The 23340-nt window shown below is 37.8% G+C and overlaps 1 protein-coding gene across 17 annotated transcripts in view; it reads right to left on the bottom strand.

The window, feature by feature from the left end:
* Positions 1-23340, bottom strand: part of ANK2 (ankyrin 2) — a 591117-nt gene that overhangs the window by 87482 nt on the left and 480295 nt on the right. For 14 of the 17 annotated variants that reach the window (XM_036852154.1, XM_036852142.1, XM_036852143.1 and 11 more), the window contains 3 exons: positions 15466-15564; positions 14381-14479; positions 6637-6709 (listed from right to left, as the gene is read on the bottom strand). In XM_036852154.1, the coding sequence (XP_036708049.1) occupies positions 6637-6709; positions 14381-14479; positions 15466-15564 (271 nt within the window). Of the gene's footprint in view, positions 1-5208; positions 5263-6636; positions 6710-14380; positions 14480-15465; positions 15565-23340 lie in introns of all 17 variants that reach the window. The other 3 variants (XM_036852140.1, XM_036852139.1, XM_036852141.1) reach the window with 1 other exon arrangement.

Here is a 23340-nt window from a genome sequence, read left to right as displayed (position 1 = left end):
AAGTGAAGGGAATGACTGAATGCAGATGACATATAATACAAGCTGTACCTTATGGATCCCTTGAGCGAGAGGCCTACTAAACTATGTAAAACCCCAAAGCCTGCTTGAATATACTCTCTCTCTCTCTATTCCCCACTCTACTACCCCCCACCCCTAATCCCCAAGAATCTAAAATAACTGAGCTTTGCTTTCTAGCATCTAATTCCTAATTTCACCCAGATTAGGGCACCCTGCCCATCCTCAGAGTCAATCTGCTTTTGCATTTCATCTTGCTTCTCCTAATTTGCCAGCTCCCACCACAGTCTCTTAGCAACCAAGATGGTTACAGAGAACAAAGACAACTCAAAATAAGCTACAATTTCTTCGTTCTTAAAATTACTCAAAACTCCTTAATACAGTAGGGCCTACACTTCAAGTTTTCTGTCTTATTCCTCTCATCTTCCCCTCTTGTTATTCCTTGGTAAAGAGAAGGTTTATAAGAGTGAAGGAAAGAAAAGAGAAAAGAAGGAAATCTAGCTGGATTGACTCCCAGTATGGAGAAGCAAGGCCCAGTGTCGGCAGTTTTATCTTGTAAAAGATGCAAACAAACTACATGAACTTAGCTTTCCCCCTCTTGCGCATAAAGAAACTTACTATAAGACAGAAGGAAAGCAACTGGAAGAGTACATTTTTAATCAAATGTATCAAATTGTGTGCCTCTGGTGTGGAGTCAATGTACAATTTCAAAACCCCTGATTACACTGAGTTCGTGAAATAGTGGATGTCCTTTACATTCTCCCTCATTTCTGCATTTTGATGGCTTTATTACAATGCTATCTGACTAAGACAGCTGCTACATTAAAAAATCCCCTCCTAGGTTCCGTGTTACCAAATGTGAAGTTTAGGGGTTTGGGGACACCTATGGTGGCCTTAGGTGTATATCCTGATGTCTTAATTATGTCTCAGAGAGAAATGGCCCAAAGATGCAAAATCCCTAAATGCCGTTGTCAGTGGCCAGATGCTAACCCAATGTTGGAATTAGCTGGAAAGGTACTGTTAGGTACTGTTAGCTGTTTAGGTACTAATCTCACCAGTGCTACCATAAAATGTCTCTCCCAGGATATGTGTGTATAAAGCATGCTATGCGATAGTACATATCTGCAGTGCGGGATGGAAAGTAGAAATGCCTGTAGAAATTAGTAGAAAATGAAAAATCAATTTGGGAAAAGTATAATACAGCTCAACACTTTAAATGTTATTAATGTGTCCAAAAAATAAGATAATCATATCCTTGCCTTTCATCTTGGTAAGTGAGATGACTTCTACAGTCCAAGGCTAGCCTATCCCGGCCTTTAAATCCTCATCTTCTTTCATCTTCCTAGATACCTTGTCTGCTAGGCCCTTCATCTTCCACCTCTACTTCTCTGTCAGCCCTTTCTTTCCACAGTATCATCCATATTTCTGCCATCTTTGAAATACAGCTTCCTCCAGCTCTTTAGGCCTTCTTTGTTTCACACTCTGAGTCCTCTTCCTTTCATAGTCAAACCTATTAAAAGAGGCTTTCTATTTTACAAATTAATCAGTGGCCAAGAGGTGATTTCTTCTTTGGAAAACTACCCTCCTTAATTTCTCTGACATAAATCTCCCTTGGTCTTCCCCCTACCTCTTTGAGTCTTTCTTCTCAGTCTCTACTCTCCTTAAATGTTGATACTTCCCATCTGACTTTTCTTCTCATTTGACAAATTATCATGTGTTTTTAAAACTTCAAGGACCACCTATATTTTGCCTACACATATATCTGCGTCCATTCCAAACCTCTCTCACAAACTCAACATGCACATTCAAATGTTTCCTGGACTCCACCTGAACTTCCTATAAGCATCTCAGATTCAGCATGGTAGCATACAAATCATCTTCTTCCCCACCCCATTCTCTGCCCATCTGCTTCTCTGCAAATTCCCTACAGCAGCAAACAGTACAACTACTTCCCTACCCTAGCCAAGGGGGGGGGGGGTGGGAAGGGATGAAGGTCTGCTATCAAATAAGATTTTGAATTTAAATATTTAACTCTTGTTTGAGTACAGTTCTATTAGGCTTGGAAAGAATTTTGCATAACTGAAAAAGCTTATGAAAGAATGGTTATACCCTAACATACTTTCTTTTATCAACTTACTTATTTGGTGTAAAACAAATAAACAAAAAGAAAACCCTATTTTTCTGCATCATAACAAACCTAAAGTGAATTTCCTTTTTGTTTCCTATACTTGAACAACCCCTTCCCTGCCATTACATATTTACTTAATAGAATTCTGACTTCCAGGTTTTAGGACTTAACTTTTTTTCATTGTATTCTCCAATCTTTCCAAACAATTTTATGAAAACCCTTTCCTACTAATTGTATAGCATCGATGTATTACTTGCTTTTAAAGTTTCATGTTTTAATATCTGGAAACTACAAGATTCCTCAGTGACAGAGGCACATTTAGCCATGACCAGCCTCTATAAGACACAGATCACAAGAGTATGGGAACAAATTAAGATAAAGTGGGAAGGTCCCAAGGATTCTTCATTCTGACAACTCTTCACAGTGCTGGGAAGAAGGAGATTCTCTGACATGTCGCTGAGCTCTCTCTCTTAAGAATACTCAGCGCTTCTGCTGGTAAGTGGGTAAAGGACTGAAACCTCGGGTGAGGAGCCCCTCTAATGTCAAGCGTCCACAGTGGAAGTGTGTCAAAAGGAGAAGATAGATGTGCCTCCGTATTTCATCCCAACGCTCAGTTATTCTGGAGTTCTCTTGATTATTAGTACACATCGTCCCAGAGAACTAGTGGAGAAGTTTATACAAACCACCCACTCACAAATCTCTGAGTGTAAGGGATATATGGGTCACATTTCCACAGGTAATTTAGTTACACAGGTGTATAACCCCTGAGCCCTACCATATAATTTATGGCTATGGAGCTGAGTCAGCAAAGACAGGAATCAGCTCAGGATCCTATGAAGATGTAGAGGATTACATTTACAGCTTTGTTTTAGTCTGCACAGTAGAATATTCTTAGACTGAATTCCCATTTCTCTTTTTCTTCCATTTCTCTGCCATCTTGCTCCATCAGGACTCATTTACATCATGAATGAACTATTACAACAGCTTTCAAAGTGGGTTTAGATTCCACATTCACCACTTAGCAGCTCTGTGCCACTGAACAAACTACTTAACGTGTTTAAGCCTTAGCCTCCTCACCTTCAGGTGAGCCTTTCTCACCTGAAAAACAAATGAGGGGAAATCCATAGCCTATCCCATATGGGTGCTGTAGGGATTAAATGAGACAATGCACCTAGCATTGTGATGTCTAGTAAATGCTTTCTCTTCCCTCAGATACCTGCTTCCTTCCAATTTCATCCTAATGCACTCCTTCGGTGTGCCACTGCTGATTTAATCTTTGTACGAAACAGATCTAATTGTTTCAATCATTAATTGAAATCTTTAACACATCCTAATTTCCTTGACTTTTCAGTTGAGAATCCAAACATTCCACGGCGAAGCCCCGTGTGTCTTAATGCATCAGCCAAAATGAATGACTAGATTATTTTGTCACTCTGTGTCTCTCTCTTGCCCTTCCCCATCTTGGGACCTTCCCATACTGTTCCTTCTCCACCCTCTAAAACCTGTGCCACCCACCTATTTTTCTCTCAGCTTTCAGCAATTCCTTGAGACTGTGCTAGGTCTCTCCCTCTCCAGATTTTCCCAGGCAGATATGAAAAGCAGATGACATAGTGCCTTTAGTTACGCTTCATTAATTTATACATTACCTCTCCATATATGTTCACTTTTGATTCCCCCATGGTACCAGTCATAGAGCTTTACACACAACAACATCACTTTCACTATCTGTTGATTGGATTCATGAGTGGAAAATTCTCATTGCTTCACTATAGCAAGTTAGCCTGAAAGGACATCTGTACTTGGTTTGGATATTCTTCTGAGTATTGACACATAGACTATCATTAAAATAGTAGAGCTGTAAAGAAAACAGGGACTGGCTAATACTATCCAAACACATGTGGCTGCACTTTGTCCATATAAATGATGGTAGGTTCCGTGAAAACACTTTAAGAGCACAAAAAATTAAAGGATTGGCAATGTCAACTAGTCAAATTCCTTTATACTAATTGTTTGTACTAAAAAGTTACTTCACAAAACTCAAATATATCCTATACAAAAATATTATTCAACTTGAATTTCTTTCTGGGGAAAAACGTTAAGTTTTTGGCCATATCTAGACATGGAGAGCTGCCTCCATCTCCATGAAAGATATTCTTGATCATTAGCCAACATTCCTCTCAAATCAAGAGTTCTTATCACTAATAACTTTTAATATATAATAGTTTTAACAAAAGTGAACAAGATGTTATAGCTAGGTCTTATATTATGCAATGGGCAGGTCCAAGAGGATGTTTCACACAAATGGAATTTCTAAAAACCCAGTAAATACTTTGGATGTTGGAATTCTTTAACAATTATTTTGGAAATAAATAACTATTTTTAAATTAAATAATCACTATCTAATTTATCTGATTTATAAAGTTAGATTTTCATGTAATAGGTTTGCTTAAAGTGGTACCACATATACTTTGGAAACTTCTTGCTAGATAGAATATTTTACATTATTCATTTTTCCCTATATGCCAAAGTGCCCCCTAAATAATTTTTACAGGTTACTTTATTCCTAGCTAACTTTAAAAAATTAGATTATAACTACTAACTTAATATATTTTTAACCACATCTAAAATATATCTTTATCCAGGAATGAGATGACTTCATATCAAGTAGCCTAATGTAGTTGTTAACATGTTCATGCTAATTCAATGTCAACTTATCAAAAAATTAATTTTTCTCTAAATTTGTATTCTAAGAAGAAATAGTAGTTTTGGGAAAATATTTATATAATGTTCATTAGATAATTTAATTATGTTAATAGGTCTCAATAATAGTTTCAAAAATCATTAATAGTATAAGCAATTCATGGTGTTAAGCTTCCAAGTTAATACAATCCACACACCCAAATGCACACATAAGCAATTCCACTCATATTACACATGTTATTTCAAAAACCACCAGATTAGTATTAGGCACCCAGATTTAAATGTTAAGCTAGTTGCTTCTAGCCAGTTAAGAAAAATTAAAAGCAAAGACAAACTTTCACTTCAACAATTTCCTCTAAAGGTACCTGAATCGCTAAGCACTTCCCCATCAATAAAGTGGTCACCAAACTGTTTAAAAGCTGTTCAACATGTAAGTGAAGATGAGAAAGAAGATCACACAAAATAAAATATAGTGTGCACGTACGGATGCTGAAAATTGGCAAGTATTAGGATGGAACGCAAAATTATTATAATAAATACTTGGAACCATTAGCTTTGGCAATACCTTTTAATTTACTTACAATAATACATTGACCCAACATTTGTTTGTTCTTGTCATAAGTTCTTATAAAAGCTGAGACAACTCAATGTCTGTTACCAATAGGTGAATTAACAAATTGGTTCCAAATAAGGGCATCTCAATGTAAAGTTTTACCTTCTGAATACATCTTGAAGAACCTAAAGAAATACCTTTAATATTTCTCCATAAAAGCAGTTAGTATTGGGCTTACTACTAGGGCCAGTATGGCAATAATTTTTCAAACATATACACTTATGTAAATGTATTCATGTATACATGTCATGTACATATATATTTTTATACATATATATGTATGTACATGTCATGTACATACATATATATATGTATATATATTTTTTTCTTACAGGTACACTTGACCAATAGCTGCACTACTGAAACTTGGTTGCATACTTTATGTGCTGCATTCATGATTTTTTTAGCAGATTTTTCTTTTTGTTCAAGAAAAGTCAACTACTCTAGTTGAAGTAGAGGTGGGGAGCCAGAAACCCTGCTGGCAGTACCTCTGGCATGATGCCCCATACCCACCCCAGGCAGTCCCTGGTGCTCCTCGTAGAGCTTCTCAGACCTTTGAAATCCACTGGCTTAGATAATTTTTATCAACTCTAAAACTATAGGGGGCATATCTTCTGACTTAAAGAATCAAATTCTTATGTTGAATTTGTATGACTTACTGCTGCGCTATTTTTAACCTTCGCTAAGGCTCTTTTTTTCTATATATTAGTTTTAAAATATATTTTTTTCTATATATTAGTTTTAAAATATATTCTGTATGTTTGAACCAATTAGAAAGCAGAGATTTCTCAATATACCATTGATAGAGTATACGTTATGTTCTTTTACTTTAAAGCATTTTAATAAAAAATGTATTTTAGCATAGTTAAAACATATTAACAATAATTGTATTATCAGGTAGATATTTTAACAGATGGCCGACTTCCGGTTTCTCTCCCTTGTCCTAGTCCTGTTATTTAGTAAGTCATTAAAGATAACACCAGTTGAAAATATATAAACAAAATCCTCCCTCTCCCAAATTGAAAAAGTAAATGTATTGAAACAAAGGTAAAAAGGTTACTTTAAGTGCTAAGATGCTGTCATCCACACCCACTGTACCAGCTTGTTCCCTGAAAAAAAGGATGGTTTCCTTTGTGTAAGACCATGACAGATGTCATAGAAGAGTGAATAAAAGTCTTACCCTCTTCATCAGAAACATCAAGAACCTCAGTCATGGTCTCAGGAACATTTAGCTTGTGTTTTTCAGTGATAGTCTGGAAAGACAAAAATCATTAATGCTCAACTTAAGAACAAAAATCAAACAAAAGATCAAAAGAATCACAGAGGAGGCCATCGTCAACAGCATCAGCAAGCGATCAGGCCCCGAGCACTCCACCTTCTCCACATGGACATTTTGGAAGCTTAGTCTCTTATTCCCCTTCATGGAAACTCATTTGTTCTTTCTAAAGATAAATGATCATTTACTCCAGTGAAGTTGTACAAGAGAAAATTCATTATTTTGAATTCCCATTTGCAAAATAAATTCTTTAGCAATGGCATTAATAGCCATATTGAGAAAGCAGATTCAGGTTTTCAGGGCTTCCCTAAAATGAACTAAGTAATGTCTCCAGAAAAAGCTTTAAAAAGAAGCAGTGAATATATGCAATTTATTAAAAACAAAGCCACTGGAACGAAGTTGTAAACAATGTGAAAGACATAAACTTCGGGGCAGAAAATGTGATGCATCTCTTCTGGGATTAGAGGATCAACAGTGGAGAATCAACCATCCTTATAGTCTTTCACTGGTCTACAATTCTGGCTTGCTGCTTATTTGCCTTCCATAATAGCCCTCCAGAGTCATCAGATTCACTGCCTTCCATCCCTGATGGATGATGTAAGGTTAAGAGACCAGGCTCTGGAGTTTGGCTACCTGGGTTCAAATTCTAACTTCATCATTTATTAGCTATGAGGTCTTAGCAAGTCCCTTTATTTCTCTGTGCCTCAATTTCATCATTTGTAAAAGAGGATAATAATACTACTTCATAAAATTGTTATGAAGATTAAATGAAATATATAAGAGCTCTAAGAACAGTGCTTAGTATATGTTAGTATTCAATAAATATTAGCTAGCATAATTTATCATCACTATATTTTGATATTAAATTAATCTTAAACACAAAGGGCCTCTGAACTTTTTAGTCATTCAGGCACTCAAGAAACATTCTGAGTGCCTATTGCATGCCAGGCACTGTTTAAGACACCAGGGATACCACAAAGATAAAAAAAAAAAGATAAAAATCCACATCTCATGACTTGAAATATCACCTAAAGATAGTTGAGTCTCAAATTCCTATCTCTAGTTTCTGCATTGAAAGTGTATTAAGTTCATCAATTGGCATTGTTATGAGAAATTTAAAAAACTAACCTCCTGAAATAAGAGTAAAATCTTCAACTAAAGCCACCAAAATACAGTAAATAGGTTGTCTAGGTTTTTAAGCTTTGCTACCTAGATACTACAGACTTGTTTGGCTACAATACCCCTACCACCAACTCTTTTTTTTCCAAAAGCAGTAGAGAACTTCAAATAATTTTACAGGGAAATTCAACTGATTAATTTAAGAATATATTTACATACATGGGTATAATTTCCATATGTTAAGAAGGACTGATTAAATCACAATGTGATACTGTATAACCTTTCAGTGGCTGCCCATTTTCTTCAGAAAAAAACTTAATACAGTTGATCCCTGAACAATGCAGGTTTGAAACTCATGGGTCCACTTACACGTGGATATCTTTCAACAGTAAACACTACATTACTACGTGATCCGAGGTTGGTTGAACCCACAGATGCGGAACCGTCCATACGATGGCTGACTGTAAGTTACATTCGGATGAACTCCCCGGGTTGTTCAAGGGTCTGGCAAACTGGCTGGGAAGATGCCTGGTGATGTAGTAAGGAGAGGCACGGAGGCCTCATTCCTCCACCACACGCTACAACCGTGTTGGCAGCCATGTTCTCTTATGCCTCTGCTTTTTTTCCCCATATATCCTTTTCTTTACCAGAAGTGTTCTTTCTTCTCTTGTCTTGGCTCATATAAGATGTAACTTCCTTGGAGAAACACTCCCTGACCCTCCCCAATGAATGTGTTTGTTCAACCGTGTTTATCGGCCGCTACCCACTCCTATAGCATCACGTGCACCACATCACACACACACACCTGCACGTGCCCCCTCCACCTCCCACATGAGTGTGAGTCATGAAAGAGGTTGTTTCCACAGAACCTGAAACATAGTAGGGGCTTCTCAAATACATATTGGAATAAATTGATGACATAAAATTATGCAAAATACATTTAAAATCCACATAATGACCACACAGGTTTTCTTTGGGAAGAAAAGGAAAGGAAGAAATGCAGAAAGTAAAGAAAGTCTCATGTTATCCAGATGAAGGCACAATTGAAGACTAGAGTAGTAAATTCAGCTTTCCAGCATGTTGTTTCTGCTGTCTAAATAATTCCATAATGTCTTATTCACTGAAAACAAATTAAACACTGTAGGAAAGATAAAAGCATCTATCCAAAGTTCTGGAGAATAACAGGTAGTCAATAAGAATTTGATGAGTAAACAAACTTAAAAATATACCATTTAATTATAATATTAATTAATTTATGAATTTAACACAGAAAGACGATAACCTAAGTTCTGTTTTAATGGTTCTCAGCTCTACCTGCATATTATAATTATTAGAGAAATTTAAAACATATTGTTGCTTGGGTCTCAACGCAAGCCAATTAAATCTGCATGCCTGAAGACAGGGCCCAGCTATAGGTATTTTTTAAAGTTCCTCAGGTGGGTCTATTGTGCAGCTCAATTTGCAACCCACTTTCCTGCATTAGGAAAGTGTATAGATTGCAGAAAAATGACTTACATTTAAAATACAGGATAGAGACAATGACATTCAATTAAACTATGACTTTTGGGGAAACTTTTAAAATAAGTATCTAAATGTACATTAAATGATTAAAAATGTTAAGGGATATCGACTGCATTAGACAACACCAGAAAGTCCATTTTTGCAGAAATGTTCTAGAGTATTTGCCCTTCATAGGAAACATTTCCACAAGAAGATGCTTCTCCATTTGAAAATAACTGATGGAAATACACTTTAAATGATTAAATTATATTGCCCGACCTTCTCAGTTTCTATTTTCAGATGCTGATAATGTGACTATATTCTCTTTGAACTTGTGAGAGTGGAACTAACTTTGCTTTAGTTTGGTTATTGAATGCTATTAAGGTTATTATCAGCAAATATATGTGGCAATAGAAAAAGTAACACTGATCATATTGGTCATGGATATTTTTTGGCACAGATATTAAAACTGCTTTCTATATACAATGTAGTAAATATAGTATGCATTTGTCCATGACGTAGTGCCTGACCCTTAAAAGGTCGTCAGTTAATATTTGTTTAATGGATAATAAATAAGTCTTCCCACTCATTAGTAATGTGATAAGAAATGAAAAAAAATTGTCCCTTTAAATGAAGTGTCCTTTGAAAACCTGATTAGCCAAACATAAATATGGTTTTATGCAAGTACATCCGAATAGCCCAAAGAAAACAAGGATATAATTAAATGATCATGGGCATCTTCTTCTGCTATAGAATCTCAGATTCTATGGTCAAGATTAGAAACTACTTTAAAAGTTAAAATGAGTAGTGCACGATGCATAAGTTTAATAGGATGTAATTAAATCATATAATGTGGCAAAACAAATAGAATGCGATAGACGGCAGACTTAATAATGAGTTTTTAACATTTATCATGATGTAGAAAATAAAACATGAGTCCTTAACATGGTGTTTTATAAATGGGGGATAATATCTGTTTTTTTTGTGTGTGCAAAAGAAGAAGTGTGCTTTACTGTTCCTCATTTAGCCCATCCCCCTGGTCAACCACTTCCTTTGTACCACTTACTCAGCAAGTCACAATAAGTCAGAGCGTGGAGAGTGACCTTGGCTAGTGTGCCACCTCCCAGTGCCCACACACATTGGCTCCCATCAGCCTACAAGCTAAACCTGGTTCTGCTCCCAAACCCCTTTATACCAATTGTACATGTTAACATAATTTTTATATATAAGTTAAATACTACATAAGTAATATTTTTCTATAAAAACTAAGGTAAATGGTTTGGAAAGTCTCAACAAAGGTGAGTCTCCAAAAATAACTGCTACTCAGGTGTGGTTGAGACAATTATAGCACGTTGGGGAAAAAATGTCAAAAGTTTAAAAAGGTTCTGCACTCAGAATAGTGTCTCTTTAAGATAATACACAGGATAAATTTTATATAGATATAGATATTATAGGATAGACACATACACACTCAATACAGTATGTATTATAGACGTTCTTTGTTCAAGAATGACAACTTAGCCTTCTAGTCAATGGACCTGTATTCAAAGAAAATTCTTGACTCCACTTAAAAAGTGTCAAATGACTTTACATGTATTTATTGCACTGCCACTTTTATGATTCCCATTTTAACTGACTTATGGCATCAGATAAGATTTAGAACCAAAGTTTAAATGGTAATATAACTATAATGTCATTTTTATTTTAGTAGCTTATTCAGTAATTTATGCTCTACATATCAGTGATTATACGCAACGATCACTTTAAAACTATGCAAATAATTGATGATAGCTGATCAGTAAGTAGAGGGATGAGTCATATCTCACAGTTCTTCCAAACTGCATTAGGAGACTGAGCTTGTTGGCTTCTGCTGCCAGAAATGTGTCCCTCCCACTCTGATGTCCATTCCGGCAAATAGACAATGATTGTAATCCCCAGAGAATGCTGAACTGTCTCATATCCTCTGCTAGGTCTTACGAAGTAAAGTTAGAAAAGCAAAGGTTAAGGAAACAAACCATGATTCCAAAAATGTCTCACAAATTTCTGAAGCAATGACTTTTCCTTTACAAACTGCTGCCTTACTCTTCTCTCCACACAATGACTTTATTCATACTTTGGGGTGAAGAATTCTAGAAGGAAGAATAGGAAAGGAAACTTTCTCTGATGGCAGAGAACTCACATTGCTGCTCAAATGGCACATCGTATGAAATCAATGATGTGAAATTCGCATGTTAGATGTATGGCTGTAGTTCAACTATTACATTCAAATGGTAGTAACGTTAAATTTAATTTGATTAATTTTACATAATTATTGCCTCGTGCTATTTGCCTACCACCAGTGAGTAGTTCCAAATTATTTTTAGTGAATCTGTAGATTTTAGAAAATGATATTGAATATGATACATGAAAATCAATAAAGGGCACTATTTAAGTGAGTTTTTAAAAGTTGAAAATTCCTGGTAAGCTACTTTTAGCAAAGCCAAGATCAGTTACATCAGAGTGGTTAAGAATATGGATTTTGGAATCTGACAACCTAAATTTGAATCCTAGATCTACCCTTAGTGTCTGGCATATTTGTAATTACTAAATTTTAGTTATAGTTTTTAATATCATTAATATCATCGTTATGTGGGAAAAGAATGAATGAAAATCTCTTCTGAAAGAGAAGAAGTATAAAGTAAGAAGACTCACATCACAGAAGGAATAAGTTCATATTTTCAATCCTTAACCCCAAATTCCATTTCACAAAACAATAAAACTCACAGTTCCAAGAATCCAATTCTAAGAGAAGAAGAAAGTAAAGATAGGGCAGCATTAAAACATGTAACCAATAAAACTACCCATTTAGATAAAGGGGGTACTTGTTTAGTTAATGTAGGCAATGATTTCTTATTTCCCCAACTGAAAGCAGACATGTTGTTATGTTTTATATTTGTTTGTTGGCTTTTCACCTAGAAACTTGATTTCTAAGTATGGTGGTTTTTGTTGGAACAATGATTAGCTAGGCAGCATAGAGATTAATAGTTACCAGAAGAGAAAAAAAGCTCACAGAGAGTCTTATGAGGAGTTTTCACATCCCCCTAGAGCTACATGTGTGGAGATATGACCATATGTCTGATTTCTGACAAGGTATATGAGAACTTTAGCAATAGTATTTAAAAAGTTAATTGCTCCTCTTTTTAAATATAGACCTGTATAGTTAAAGTCATTCACTCTAAGTAATACTTATGAGCCTGAGATCTCTTTGAAATTAGACATGTACATTCTACAGTTTTATTGATATTAAACAAGAATTTATTGGTATTTTCTTACAAAACTTAAGTCTCATTCTTCACTCCCACTACACTGTAAGTTGCTGGTAGGGAGGAGTAATGTTGTCACTGTTGATGACACTTCAGCACTGAGCACAGAACCCAGCACATATTTTATATCCAATAAACACTAAAGGAATGAATTAATGAAATGAATGGAAGAAAAGCAGGTCAAGATAGCTAAAAGATGCAAGTTTGCCATCTAGTGGTCATCTGATAAAAATGTACATGCATAATTCCCAGAACATGCAAGAGGTCAAGTTGAGAGAAAACATGACTTCTATGAACAAAAGTGTTTACCCAATCTTGCCACCAAAACCTTCACTTATCTGTGATGTGCACATTGTTTCAAAGATGCCAAATAAAGATATATGTACAGGTCCCCAATATGAAGATTTTCCTGGTATAACAAATCATATAGTAAGAAAAAGCCATTACGATTCAGCCACATTTAGTGACTCAGAAGTATAGTGCTAGGTGATGACAAGACTTGTTTTTCTCCTATATAATTTACTGATGCTATACTTTAAATCTTTTAAAATACTGTGGTACACTGGCCAAAGATTTTGCTTGAGAAAACAAGCAGTGCCATTCTCTCATCTAATTTCAGTCTCTGTCTTGTAGTTCATTAATAAATCATACTCCACTCTATTTACAACTTCACATCAAACCAACTACCTCAATATCTGTCAACAGGGACTTGCTGTCAGCCTGAAGAACAAAATGCTTCTTTTTCCTTACCTCTATCAAAAGAACCAAGTGTTCCAAAACTCTATATGCATCATTCCGAGCTTGGAGCGTTTACTAGAACCTCATTCAGAATTTTTTATTTGTTGATTCATGATCTTATTGTCTCTCAGGAACATCTAAATGTTCTGCTGTCGCTCTACTTTTCTACTTTATGAAGAGAAATAAGAACTGTTGTTCTTAGAGTTGATGCTTAAGGAGAAAAGTTAATAAATATATGCAAAGAGGAGAACACTTTCAGCTGTGAGTTTCCTCTCAGGAGGCCTCCTTTTAAGCTTTGCTCCAGCTGAATAGCACAAGAGCATTAGGACTCATTAATATCACGCTCCTCACTCTTCCAGGGTTTCTCTGGCAAAGGCCAGGGACGATCACTGCTCTCTCCTAAAGAATCAGCAGTCATATTCCAAACAGCGAAAATAAAAAATGTTAAATACATATTCTGTCAAGATACAGACACAGTGTCTCTCTTAAGCACATTCGATTTTCCTTTTTGAATAAAAAAATAATCAGAAATAGGAAGAAAAGCAGGATGAATTGTTCTCACTGGGAATGCATCTGACCCAGTCGTGAGCATAGTAGGGAGGGATCAGGGTCTTCCCAGAGTCTGGCGTGACCTCCGGGCTAAGATAAAAAGTTTGCTGTGGAAGTGTCCTACCATTTTGCCAGCGGTAGGTGTCACACCCAACTACAGCAACAGGGCAGAGGCGCCAGAAAAAAAGAAGTCAGTCACAGAAAAAGGAACTAAGTATTATAAAATTACATTCACGCATTTTATATGGATTTATGTTGACTAAAGGAAGCTGAAATCCCTGTATTAGTTGTGTAAATGCCTTTACATCTGCATACTTCAATGTATGCTCTACAATAAAAGAAGTTCAAAATCAAAAGCTCAAGACATTTTGTAAGTGAAAATGTCTGTGGCTTAAAAGCCACGACAAGGGAGCCGAAGCCGATGGGTTCCTTTCACTTACCGTGGTGGTGGTGGTGACCTCCTCGGTTACAACCTTCAGGGTGTCCACCACGGAGATGTAGCCCAGACGCTTAGCAATCGCCAAGGCAGTGTTGCCATTCTGAAGAGAGAGTGAAAGAGAGAGAGTGAGAGCCGGGAAGGAGGACGGCGATGTTGTGAGCCAATGAGCTCACCCGCGGCTCCACATGAGCCAGCATTTCCTTCCAAAACAGGCACAGCTTAGGAAAATCACTAGTTTTTACCATTACATCTGAATCTTCTTTGTAACTTCTTTAGACTATAGCCCAGGTCACCATGGTAACACAACAAGCTGCAGCTGCTTGCTCTTTCTAATAAGAAGCGCTTGACGGCTTTAACCCTAAAGTTGTCAAACCCCTCTCCGAATCCTGTACTATGCTTAGGAAAGTAACTCTGGAACTGAGGATGAGGCCTCCGAAGAAAACTATTCGAGTACCAAGTACACTCACTCCTCAACAGAGGTCAGACCATCTGTTGCAGGTAAGATGTTACCACGGGGAACACAGTAACCTATTTAGCTGCGGCTGTGCAGAAGCTCACCGTGCAGCAAAAGGACACAAGCAAGCAACGCAGGCTCCAGCGGCCACTGGGGATGCCGGTTTGCTAAATTGCACCGCTTAGTTTACATTTCAGTGGCTCCACATCCCAAACAGCTTAGTCCGAGCCAGCAGCCTCGGAAACTGTGCTCCCTTAAGAAGGCCGGGCGGGAGGGGCGGACTCCGCGCCCAGCCGAGAGCCAGCTGGAAGCCGAGCTCGTTCCGGCAGCCCGAGCGCAGGGCCCCCTCCCGGAGGGAAGACTGGGTCAGGCCGCGGCGCTCCCTCCCGGGACGAGCGCTCCCTCCCGGGACGAGCGCTCTCAGCGAAATCCCAGACTGATTTCTGGAAATCCCAGGCTGATTTCTGGAAATCCCAGGCTGATTTCTGGAAATCCCATGCTTTCCCGAGTGCGGAGGCTCATTTAAGGAGGCTGCATGGGGACTCAGCTCAGCCAAGCGGCCCCCCCTGGAGAGGATGGGGACGGGGGCAAGGAAGGAGCTGCGCGGAGAGGGGCAGCCGGCGCCGCCTTACCGCGGTGGTGGCGTTGGGCTTGGCCCCGTGCGGCAGCAGGACGTTGATGATGTGCGTGTGGCCCTGCTGGGCGGCCTGGTGCAAAGGCGTGTAGCCGTTCTGCAGACGACGGTGGAGGCAGACCGAGCAGAGATTTGCAAAAGGAGGAGGAAAACTAGGTTAGCCTTTATTTTGAATTTCTTAGCCTTATTTACAACCAAACCGTCACGGATGCCTGCGTCTTTGGAGCACAGTATCACCAGCAGCCCATTTTCTCAGCAGCAAAACTCCCCCCGCCCCCCCCCCCCCCGACCTTATCGTCTGCTAAACAAAGAGGCTGGCTTATGAAGTAGCAAGATGAACAGACTCCAAATCATAACTAGAGTTATATTTTCACCAATTAGCATCTTAGTTAGCATTAAAAATGTGTACGCTGAGAGAAGATTTATAATGAGAAAGCATTGTCACAGTGATTTCTTCCCTAGGAAACAGGAACCGTCAAGTGTTTAACTGAAGCTTCGGAGATCATACAAACCGCTGCTTGTTCACTGTGACTTCCTTCATCATTAACCTCTGGGCTAGCTTTAAGAATTCTAAGTCAATGAAAGTAAATCTAAACCGTATATTCCTTTCAGAGAACACCTCAGTCAGAGAAGTACACACTTAAGAGAAGATTTCATTGGAAGCTGAGTGGTCCACTTTCAATTAAAAAGTGTTTTGTTTTTTTTTTTACAGAAAAAATGTCTTTTAAAAATAGGCTCTTTTTAACATTTTAGTCTAAACTTTCACTCAGATGAAAGTTCTGTAATCCGTGATTTGTGAGGAATTTTTGTTGAGGTTAGTGGGAAGCCAATCTTGCTCAAAACTCTAGTGGGTGGTGGGTATGGTACAGGTTGGTTCCATATGCACATTAATTAAACAAACTGCACTGGAATCCTTGGAGGCACAGCGAAACATTAATAGCTATTGTGTATTAAGCATCCATTTTATGCCAGATATTGGACCTTATATTTATTGTCTCTTTTAATCTTTATTACCATTCTGAAAATGAGAGTGCTTGGTACACAGTAGGTGTTTTATAAATAATGGGTGCCTAAATGAGGGCATGAACAAATGACTGAATAAATGAATAATTTTCTCCCCATTTCAGAGATGATGAAACTGAAAATAACAAGGTTAAGTAATTTCTCCACAGTCATTCTAGGTTCAGATCCTATGTAGAAGAGCATGATAGACAATGACTACCAGATTACTTTTTTATTGTCTACCCGCCTCACCCCCGATAAAATTTCATCCATGTATGTCAAACCCAAGTGTCCTGGGCACAAAGTCCTGAGTAGCCCATTCATACCTTAAACTTGTAAGAGTATATGTCCCCTATATCTAGCGTCACTGCCTCCTCATGACCAACAGGCACATTTGCTTCTCCTGTCTACATGAAGTGTCTGACTTTGTGCTGTTAAAAAGAAAACCACAGGCCCAAAATGGAGTCACTTATGCTAAGCCACAGTACCAAATTGGGGCTTAATACCTAATCTAATTGAAATTTAATCTTAACCAGGCAGTCAAGAATTTTCTAGTCAATACCAATGAGGTAATACGTTCATTCCCCAAAGGAAGATGAAGTAATCTGCCACATAGACCTTTTCTGTCCCCCATAGGGAGGTTGTCTAAGCCTGAAATAATCTTTTTTCTTTATGACTTCCTTGTCCTGCCTTTAAAAATCTTTCCCTTTCGGTAGCCCTTTGGAGCTCCCCTCTACTCACTAGAAGAATGCTGCCTAATTCATGAATCATTCAATAAAGCTAATTAGAGCTTTAACATTTACTCAGATGAATTTTGTTTTTTTCACGCATTTGGTGGCAGCAGTGTGATCCAAAGTGAACTTCTGATGGCATTTTGGGACAAAAAGAAACACAGGCATGATACCTGCAAACTCCCATCTGAGTTCACTGTCTTTCTCTCCATTTCTGGGGGCTGTTGGTAAGTTCCTCTCGGTTTGAGCTCCGCTCTTTTTGTGTTGAACTCCAGATCTAACGGGCTTTCCAGTTGGTTCCCAATTTGTTTGGAATCACTAGTTCCGTGTTGGGTACTTCTGGTAGTCCCAACCACAATTTCCTATTTGACTGGAAACCCCAGCTTATGGTTCTGTCCCTAGATTCCATGTTGGGAACTGCTGACTACAGTTCCCCATTTGTTTGGAATCAGTCCACAGACCCCATTTGTTGAGGTCTGCTGGTTCAGTTCTTCACCTCAGTCTCAGGTTCCAAGTTGGGAATTGTTGGTAGTGTACCAGGGCCTTTTACTTGGCCAGGCTGCAGTATTTGGTATTTACTGTACTTAATTCTGCAGTGTTAAGGTACACATACTTGTTTGTCCTGCTTTGTGTAGGTAAAGGCTAGCTAAAAGAGATGGGATCTTTAACTTCTAAAGAGTCAAGTGCAGCACCTTCTGGCACAACTGCCTATTTTATGTCTAAGAACTATAATCGCAGAAGCTATAGATATCTACAAAAATGTCAAAATCTTACTGTGTCCTGAGAGTTTTGCCTGGTAACTGTCATGTTGGGGATCCCCAAAATATGACCAGACAGAAGTGTGGGTGGCACTCCATTTGTGGCAAAATATGGCTGGACAGAAATGTGAGTTGAACCCCATATGAAGCTAGGGTCCTACCAAACTGCTGCCAGCCCTCAGGGAAATTACAATGGCCATTATGAGGAACATTCCAATTAGACAAAATCATTTAAGAAGTGAACTTAAAAGCAAGGGATACATATTTTAATTGGTACGCAAAAGCCTCCAAAAGGCTTCAGAATTCCAAAATAGCTCCATTGAAAGTTCTGTTGCAAAGAGCTAAGAAAAAATTAAAGATATAAGAGGTACCTAAAACAAAAGACTATAAGACTGACATAACTGCTACTGCTCCCCTCTTTCCTCCTTTACTTAAGTATTCATTTTAGTAATCCTGTCTGAATTGTCTTTTCCGCTCTAAAGAGACCAGGAGACCGTAAGCAAAAGCCCACCATGTTAATGGCCTTACAGACTCCCCCATGTCTATCTTCGAAGGAGGGTCCCCATATGGACCCCTCTCAGAGTTGAGGAGACTTTGAGGGATTTTCTGGTAAACTGCTACACTATGCCCTTAAACTGCCAAGGAAAGCTAAACTTAAAATGAATAAAAAACAGGAGCCTGCAGAGGGGATCCAGGGAAAAATGGCAGAAGCCAGGGAAAGGTAAGAATTCTTACCGAACCCAGTTCTACCGAACCTGTCTATAGTGCCCAGGTGAAAGAGGAAAATAAAATTTCAACTTGTCCCTTCCTTTCCAAATACAGATCCATTGGTTATTGATCCTTTCTCTCCCAGGGATAGCCATTGCCTTCTTGCTTGTTTTGCTTGATGCCCTAAGTACCTGGCTTGGCTTTCTGCCTGCCTGGGACATGCAAGTTGTCAGTTCTTTCTTTTGCTTGCCTTTAGGTGACTCTAGATCTTGTGAATACAATATCTTTTGCACCCTTTTGGGGGACACCTCTTGAGTCCAAGAGTTTGTTCAGTATTACCAGAAATATCCATTGTTTGTCCTGGCTGAAAACTGACAAGATATTTGAAAGGATTTAATAACTTTATAACCGGAGGTTTGGCCAAATTGGAAGCTGATATTCAGAGCCTGACAGATTAAAAAAAAATTTTTTTGGCCATCTTCTCTAAGCTAAATGTAACCAGAGAGAAACATTCCAACATAGGTAGAGGGGTATGTCAGTCCATTAGCATCCAGGCTCCAACCCAGTTCTTTAAGGAATTGAGAACAACTGTCCTTATCTTAAAAGTCTTTGCAAAGCTAGAAGTATAGCTCTAGAGAACTGCAGAAAAAAAAAAAGGAGGTGGGGAAGGGGACTTTAAAAAAAATACAAATTGCTAAAGCAGCACTCTTGCCCAAAAATCTAGTTCAAGGAAAATTTTTAAATGAAAACTGTAAGATCTCTGTTTATGTCTGTCTGTATGCTCATGTGTGTCTAAATATGTGTTGTAGGTGTGTGGCATTTTTCTACCTTCAAATGGTATTGCTAAAGTTAATTTGTAAAAGAGCTCTATTTAACTGGCTTAAACAAGCAAGCCTTTTACAAATTTAGGATTCAAACTAACCCAAATGCTTTTCAAGTTCACATGATCTGCGATAATGTTTGGTAAATAAAGGCTAGTTTAAGTTTGATGGTTTAATGAAAATAGATATGCCTTTAGAGTTAATAACATTGAATATAATGCAGACATAAAACTTTTTATTCTACCTGGGCTCATTAGTCAAATAAGTTCATGTTATCTCTTGCAAAATTTGTCAGCCAGAAAAATAACCTAGAACATTAACAGACTTTGTCTAATGTCTCATGAGGTTTTTGTGGGTGGTCTAAAAATAATTATTGAAAACAAGTAAATTAAATGGGTGTAAGTGAGAGAAAAGTTTCTAGATGAACTTTTTCAGTACTTACCCCAAATCTTTCTGGTATCCTGAAACCTTAAAGTTTTGCTAAGTTGAATTAAATGATGCATAGTCATTGAATATCCAGACCATTTCCAAATAGGATAAAATATTGAAACATTTATGACTGGGCATAGGTTTATCCACTCTTTGCTTCCTTTCACAAAGGAATTAAAGATATTTGGGCCTATTAGCAAACATGTTTTGTGCCATTGTGAGAAGCATATTTCCAGAAATTATAAAAAGTATTTATAAGTCTGCCAGTCAACAGAATGCTGACATAAAAGACAGTTTATAATGCTTACTTCTTAGTTTTCACTAGAAATTAAAGGTTACTAAGAGTTAAATATTCTTATATGTGCAGTTAGTTAAGCCTACTAGAAATAATAAGGAAAAGGAATTTTACATGTGGTCAGGACTAGATAAGTAGAATGAATTTAGTTAAGTAAATAAGTTTGAATATCAAAAGTTGGCTGGTGCAAAATTGGAATTTGGTTTTTTCTCTGTTAGAAGGTCAACATTTTTTGTTTTCTATAAGTCTGTTCTTGAAAATAAGAGATTACGAAAGGTTTTTCTTTAAGTAATCTGCCTAGAAAAAACAAAGATATTATGTCTTGTCAAAATTATCACCTATGTTCTGTGTTGTCTTTATCAGGTCATTGATTACTTAAATAAACCTAGTCTTCTAGATATTAAAAGAGCTAAGTTTTGCTCAGAACTATGTAACCTTCGATGTCTACCTAGGAAATCTTTATTTTGATTAAATAGGTAACTAAGTATTGTTTCACAATGACTTATGACCCTATTTGATCAAGTGTTATAAAATCTTTTGGTATTTTTGACAAACCTCCCCAAAATCAAATTCTAAATGAAGTCTTTTTGATCTTAAACTAACATGGAAATTTTCCAGAGGGCCCCTGGAACATTTCAAAAGATTTGTTCTCTCTCCTTATAAAAAGGGAGATGCTTATTTGGTATTAATTATGCTTATTTGGTATGTTAAATTACATGGGAAGCATGTAAGAAGTAACACAAAGCCTTCTTTATGTTGTGTTTATACAGGTATATGTTATAAGTATTTCATAAATTGTGTGAAATTCCTGGAAATCTGATATGTCCTAATTCCAGTTATTATCTAAAATGTTGTGTCACAGAAATAACTAAATATCATTGTTAATTCCATCAGGTCTTTAATAATGGACATTTTTTAAGTCTTCTGTCATTTGCAGAGAGCTATTGTTTTACTCTGACACTTTGCAAAAGTCTTCCGGCAAAAGTATTTCATCTTCAGAAAAATTCAAGAAAATAACTTTTTGACAAGTGCAGGCTTCTGAATAACTTTAAGATCATAAAAGTGAATTGGTAAGAACAAAGCCTGCCTTTGAATATTCTTGGAAGGGACTATACCAAGTCCCCTTTACTATTCAGATGACAGCTAAACTTCAACAATTCAAGCCTTGGGTACATATTTCACAGTTAACGAAGACGCCAGCTGACATCTGGTCCCATCCAAATGCTGGAGACCTCCAAATTAAACTGACTAGGAAGAGAAGTAGCTGACATCAAGGTAGACTGCTTCTTTCCAAGACACCAGATCATGACTTCATGCTTTAACTAAACGTGAAACCTTCTCTTCTCCTTCTTTCCTTTACTCCAGCGTTGGCCTGGAAAGATAACACCGCCATTCATATCCCCCAGGCCATTGCTAAGAGAAGTAACCTTTCAGACTGCTGGATTTGTCATCAAAAACTCAGATCTGTCCATGAGGCTAGAGACCCCTGGTATGTTTCCCTGTCTCTTATTAATACCCCACATTTGGGGAACTTTGTGTCCAGGTTCTATGCAAAGAAAGGGATACAAGGCAAGAATAACCAGAATGCAACTGCCTACATGGTCCACAGACCCTTAATACCAGGAGGCATTCATGATTCCAAATTAACTCTCTTTGACAGATCCCTACATTCCTGATTAGGAGTAAATGTGAATGAGGAACCTCTCTTTAACTTTTGAAGATATTCCAGATTCTGTTGCTAAGATAAGAGCTGCCCAACAAAGGTCCTTAGACTCTGTGGCCAAAGTTACTCTTGATAATAGGACAGCCCTTGATTATGTTTGAGCTGAGCAAGAGTGTGTGTTGCAGCCAACACCCCCTGCTGCACTTGGATGAACACTTCTGGGGAAGCTGAAACAATTACATAAGATCACTGAGCAAGCCACTTGGCTTTTAAAAGGTGACTCCTTCAATGGGGTCTTTCCTTGACTTACTTGATTTCGATTGATTTCGGTCTTGGGCACCATGGCTCAGAAGTGCACTCCAAACATTGGGAATTATCCTGCTTATAATAATTATAATAATCTCCCTGGTGCATCGTGTTCTTGCAAAAGCTTTAAATACATGTTCACAGCCACTAACCACAAAGCAAATGATCTCCCTAAGACTGGAACATCAGGAAAGGAACGAAGAGAATAACCAATTTAAAGATTGTGAACCTGAAGCTATAATCTGTGAATATCACAGGGGTAGAAAAAAACATCATAACCTATGGATACCACCAAAGGGATGATAAAAACCATGAGAACTTCAGAGAGGTAGCTGAGAGTGAGGCTAATGCCTTAAAGTTTGATCGCTTCTCTCAGTTAAGCTGAAAGTCTGATCCAAAGGGGGGAATTGTTAAAAAGAAAAGCCATAGGCCCAAAATGAAGTCACTTGTGCTAGGCCACACCACGAAACCGGGGCTTAATACCTAACCTAACTGGAGCTTCAACCTCCCCAGAAATGTAGTCTTAATTGGTCAGTCAGGAATTTTCTGGTCAGCACCAAGAACGTAATCTGTCACGTGGGCCCTCACCATCCCCAAAAGGAAGATGAGGTAATCTGCCACTTAGACCCCTTCTGTCCCCCATAGGTAGGATACCTAGGTCTGCAATAATCTTTTTTCTTTATGACTTCCTTGTTCTGCCTTTAAAAACCTTTCCCTTTTTGCAGTCCTTGGGAACTCCTCTCTACTTGCTAGATAGATGCTGCTGATTCATGAATCATTCAGTAAAGCCAATTAGATCTTTAAAATTTACTTGATTGAATTTTTTTTACACAATGCACAGGGTGCCACATGATTCCTTCTATGCTTTCACTCTGGCCTTTCCATCCATGGGGATGTACCATATGTGTGACAGTCTATTTGTCTGACTGCCCCCAGGCTGAAATGTCATCAGCTCTGCCTTGTCTGTTATATATCCCTACAATGGAATGACCCCAGGAAACCTGGAAATATAAATCAATTACAAGGACTCTGAGAAACTTATAGCTACTGCAAGGACTCTGCTCTCAAATCAAGTAATCCATGGATATTTCAGGAGCATAAAGTAAGTAATATTTCTTTTCCTAAAAAAATTCCTCCTTTCCATTGTGTTTATAAAGATT

This window comes from Balaenoptera musculus, chromosome 5 (assembly GCF_009873245.2).
Source record: "Balaenoptera musculus isolate JJ_BM4_2016_0621 chromosome 5, mBalMus1.pri.v3, whole genome shotgun sequence".
NCBI classification, from domain to species: domain Eukaryota; kingdom Metazoa; phylum Chordata; class Mammalia; order Artiodactyla; family Balaenopteridae; genus Balaenoptera; species Balaenoptera musculus.
Note: the sequence above shows the minus strand (reverse complement) of the source record. Positions and strands in the feature narration are given on the sequence as shown.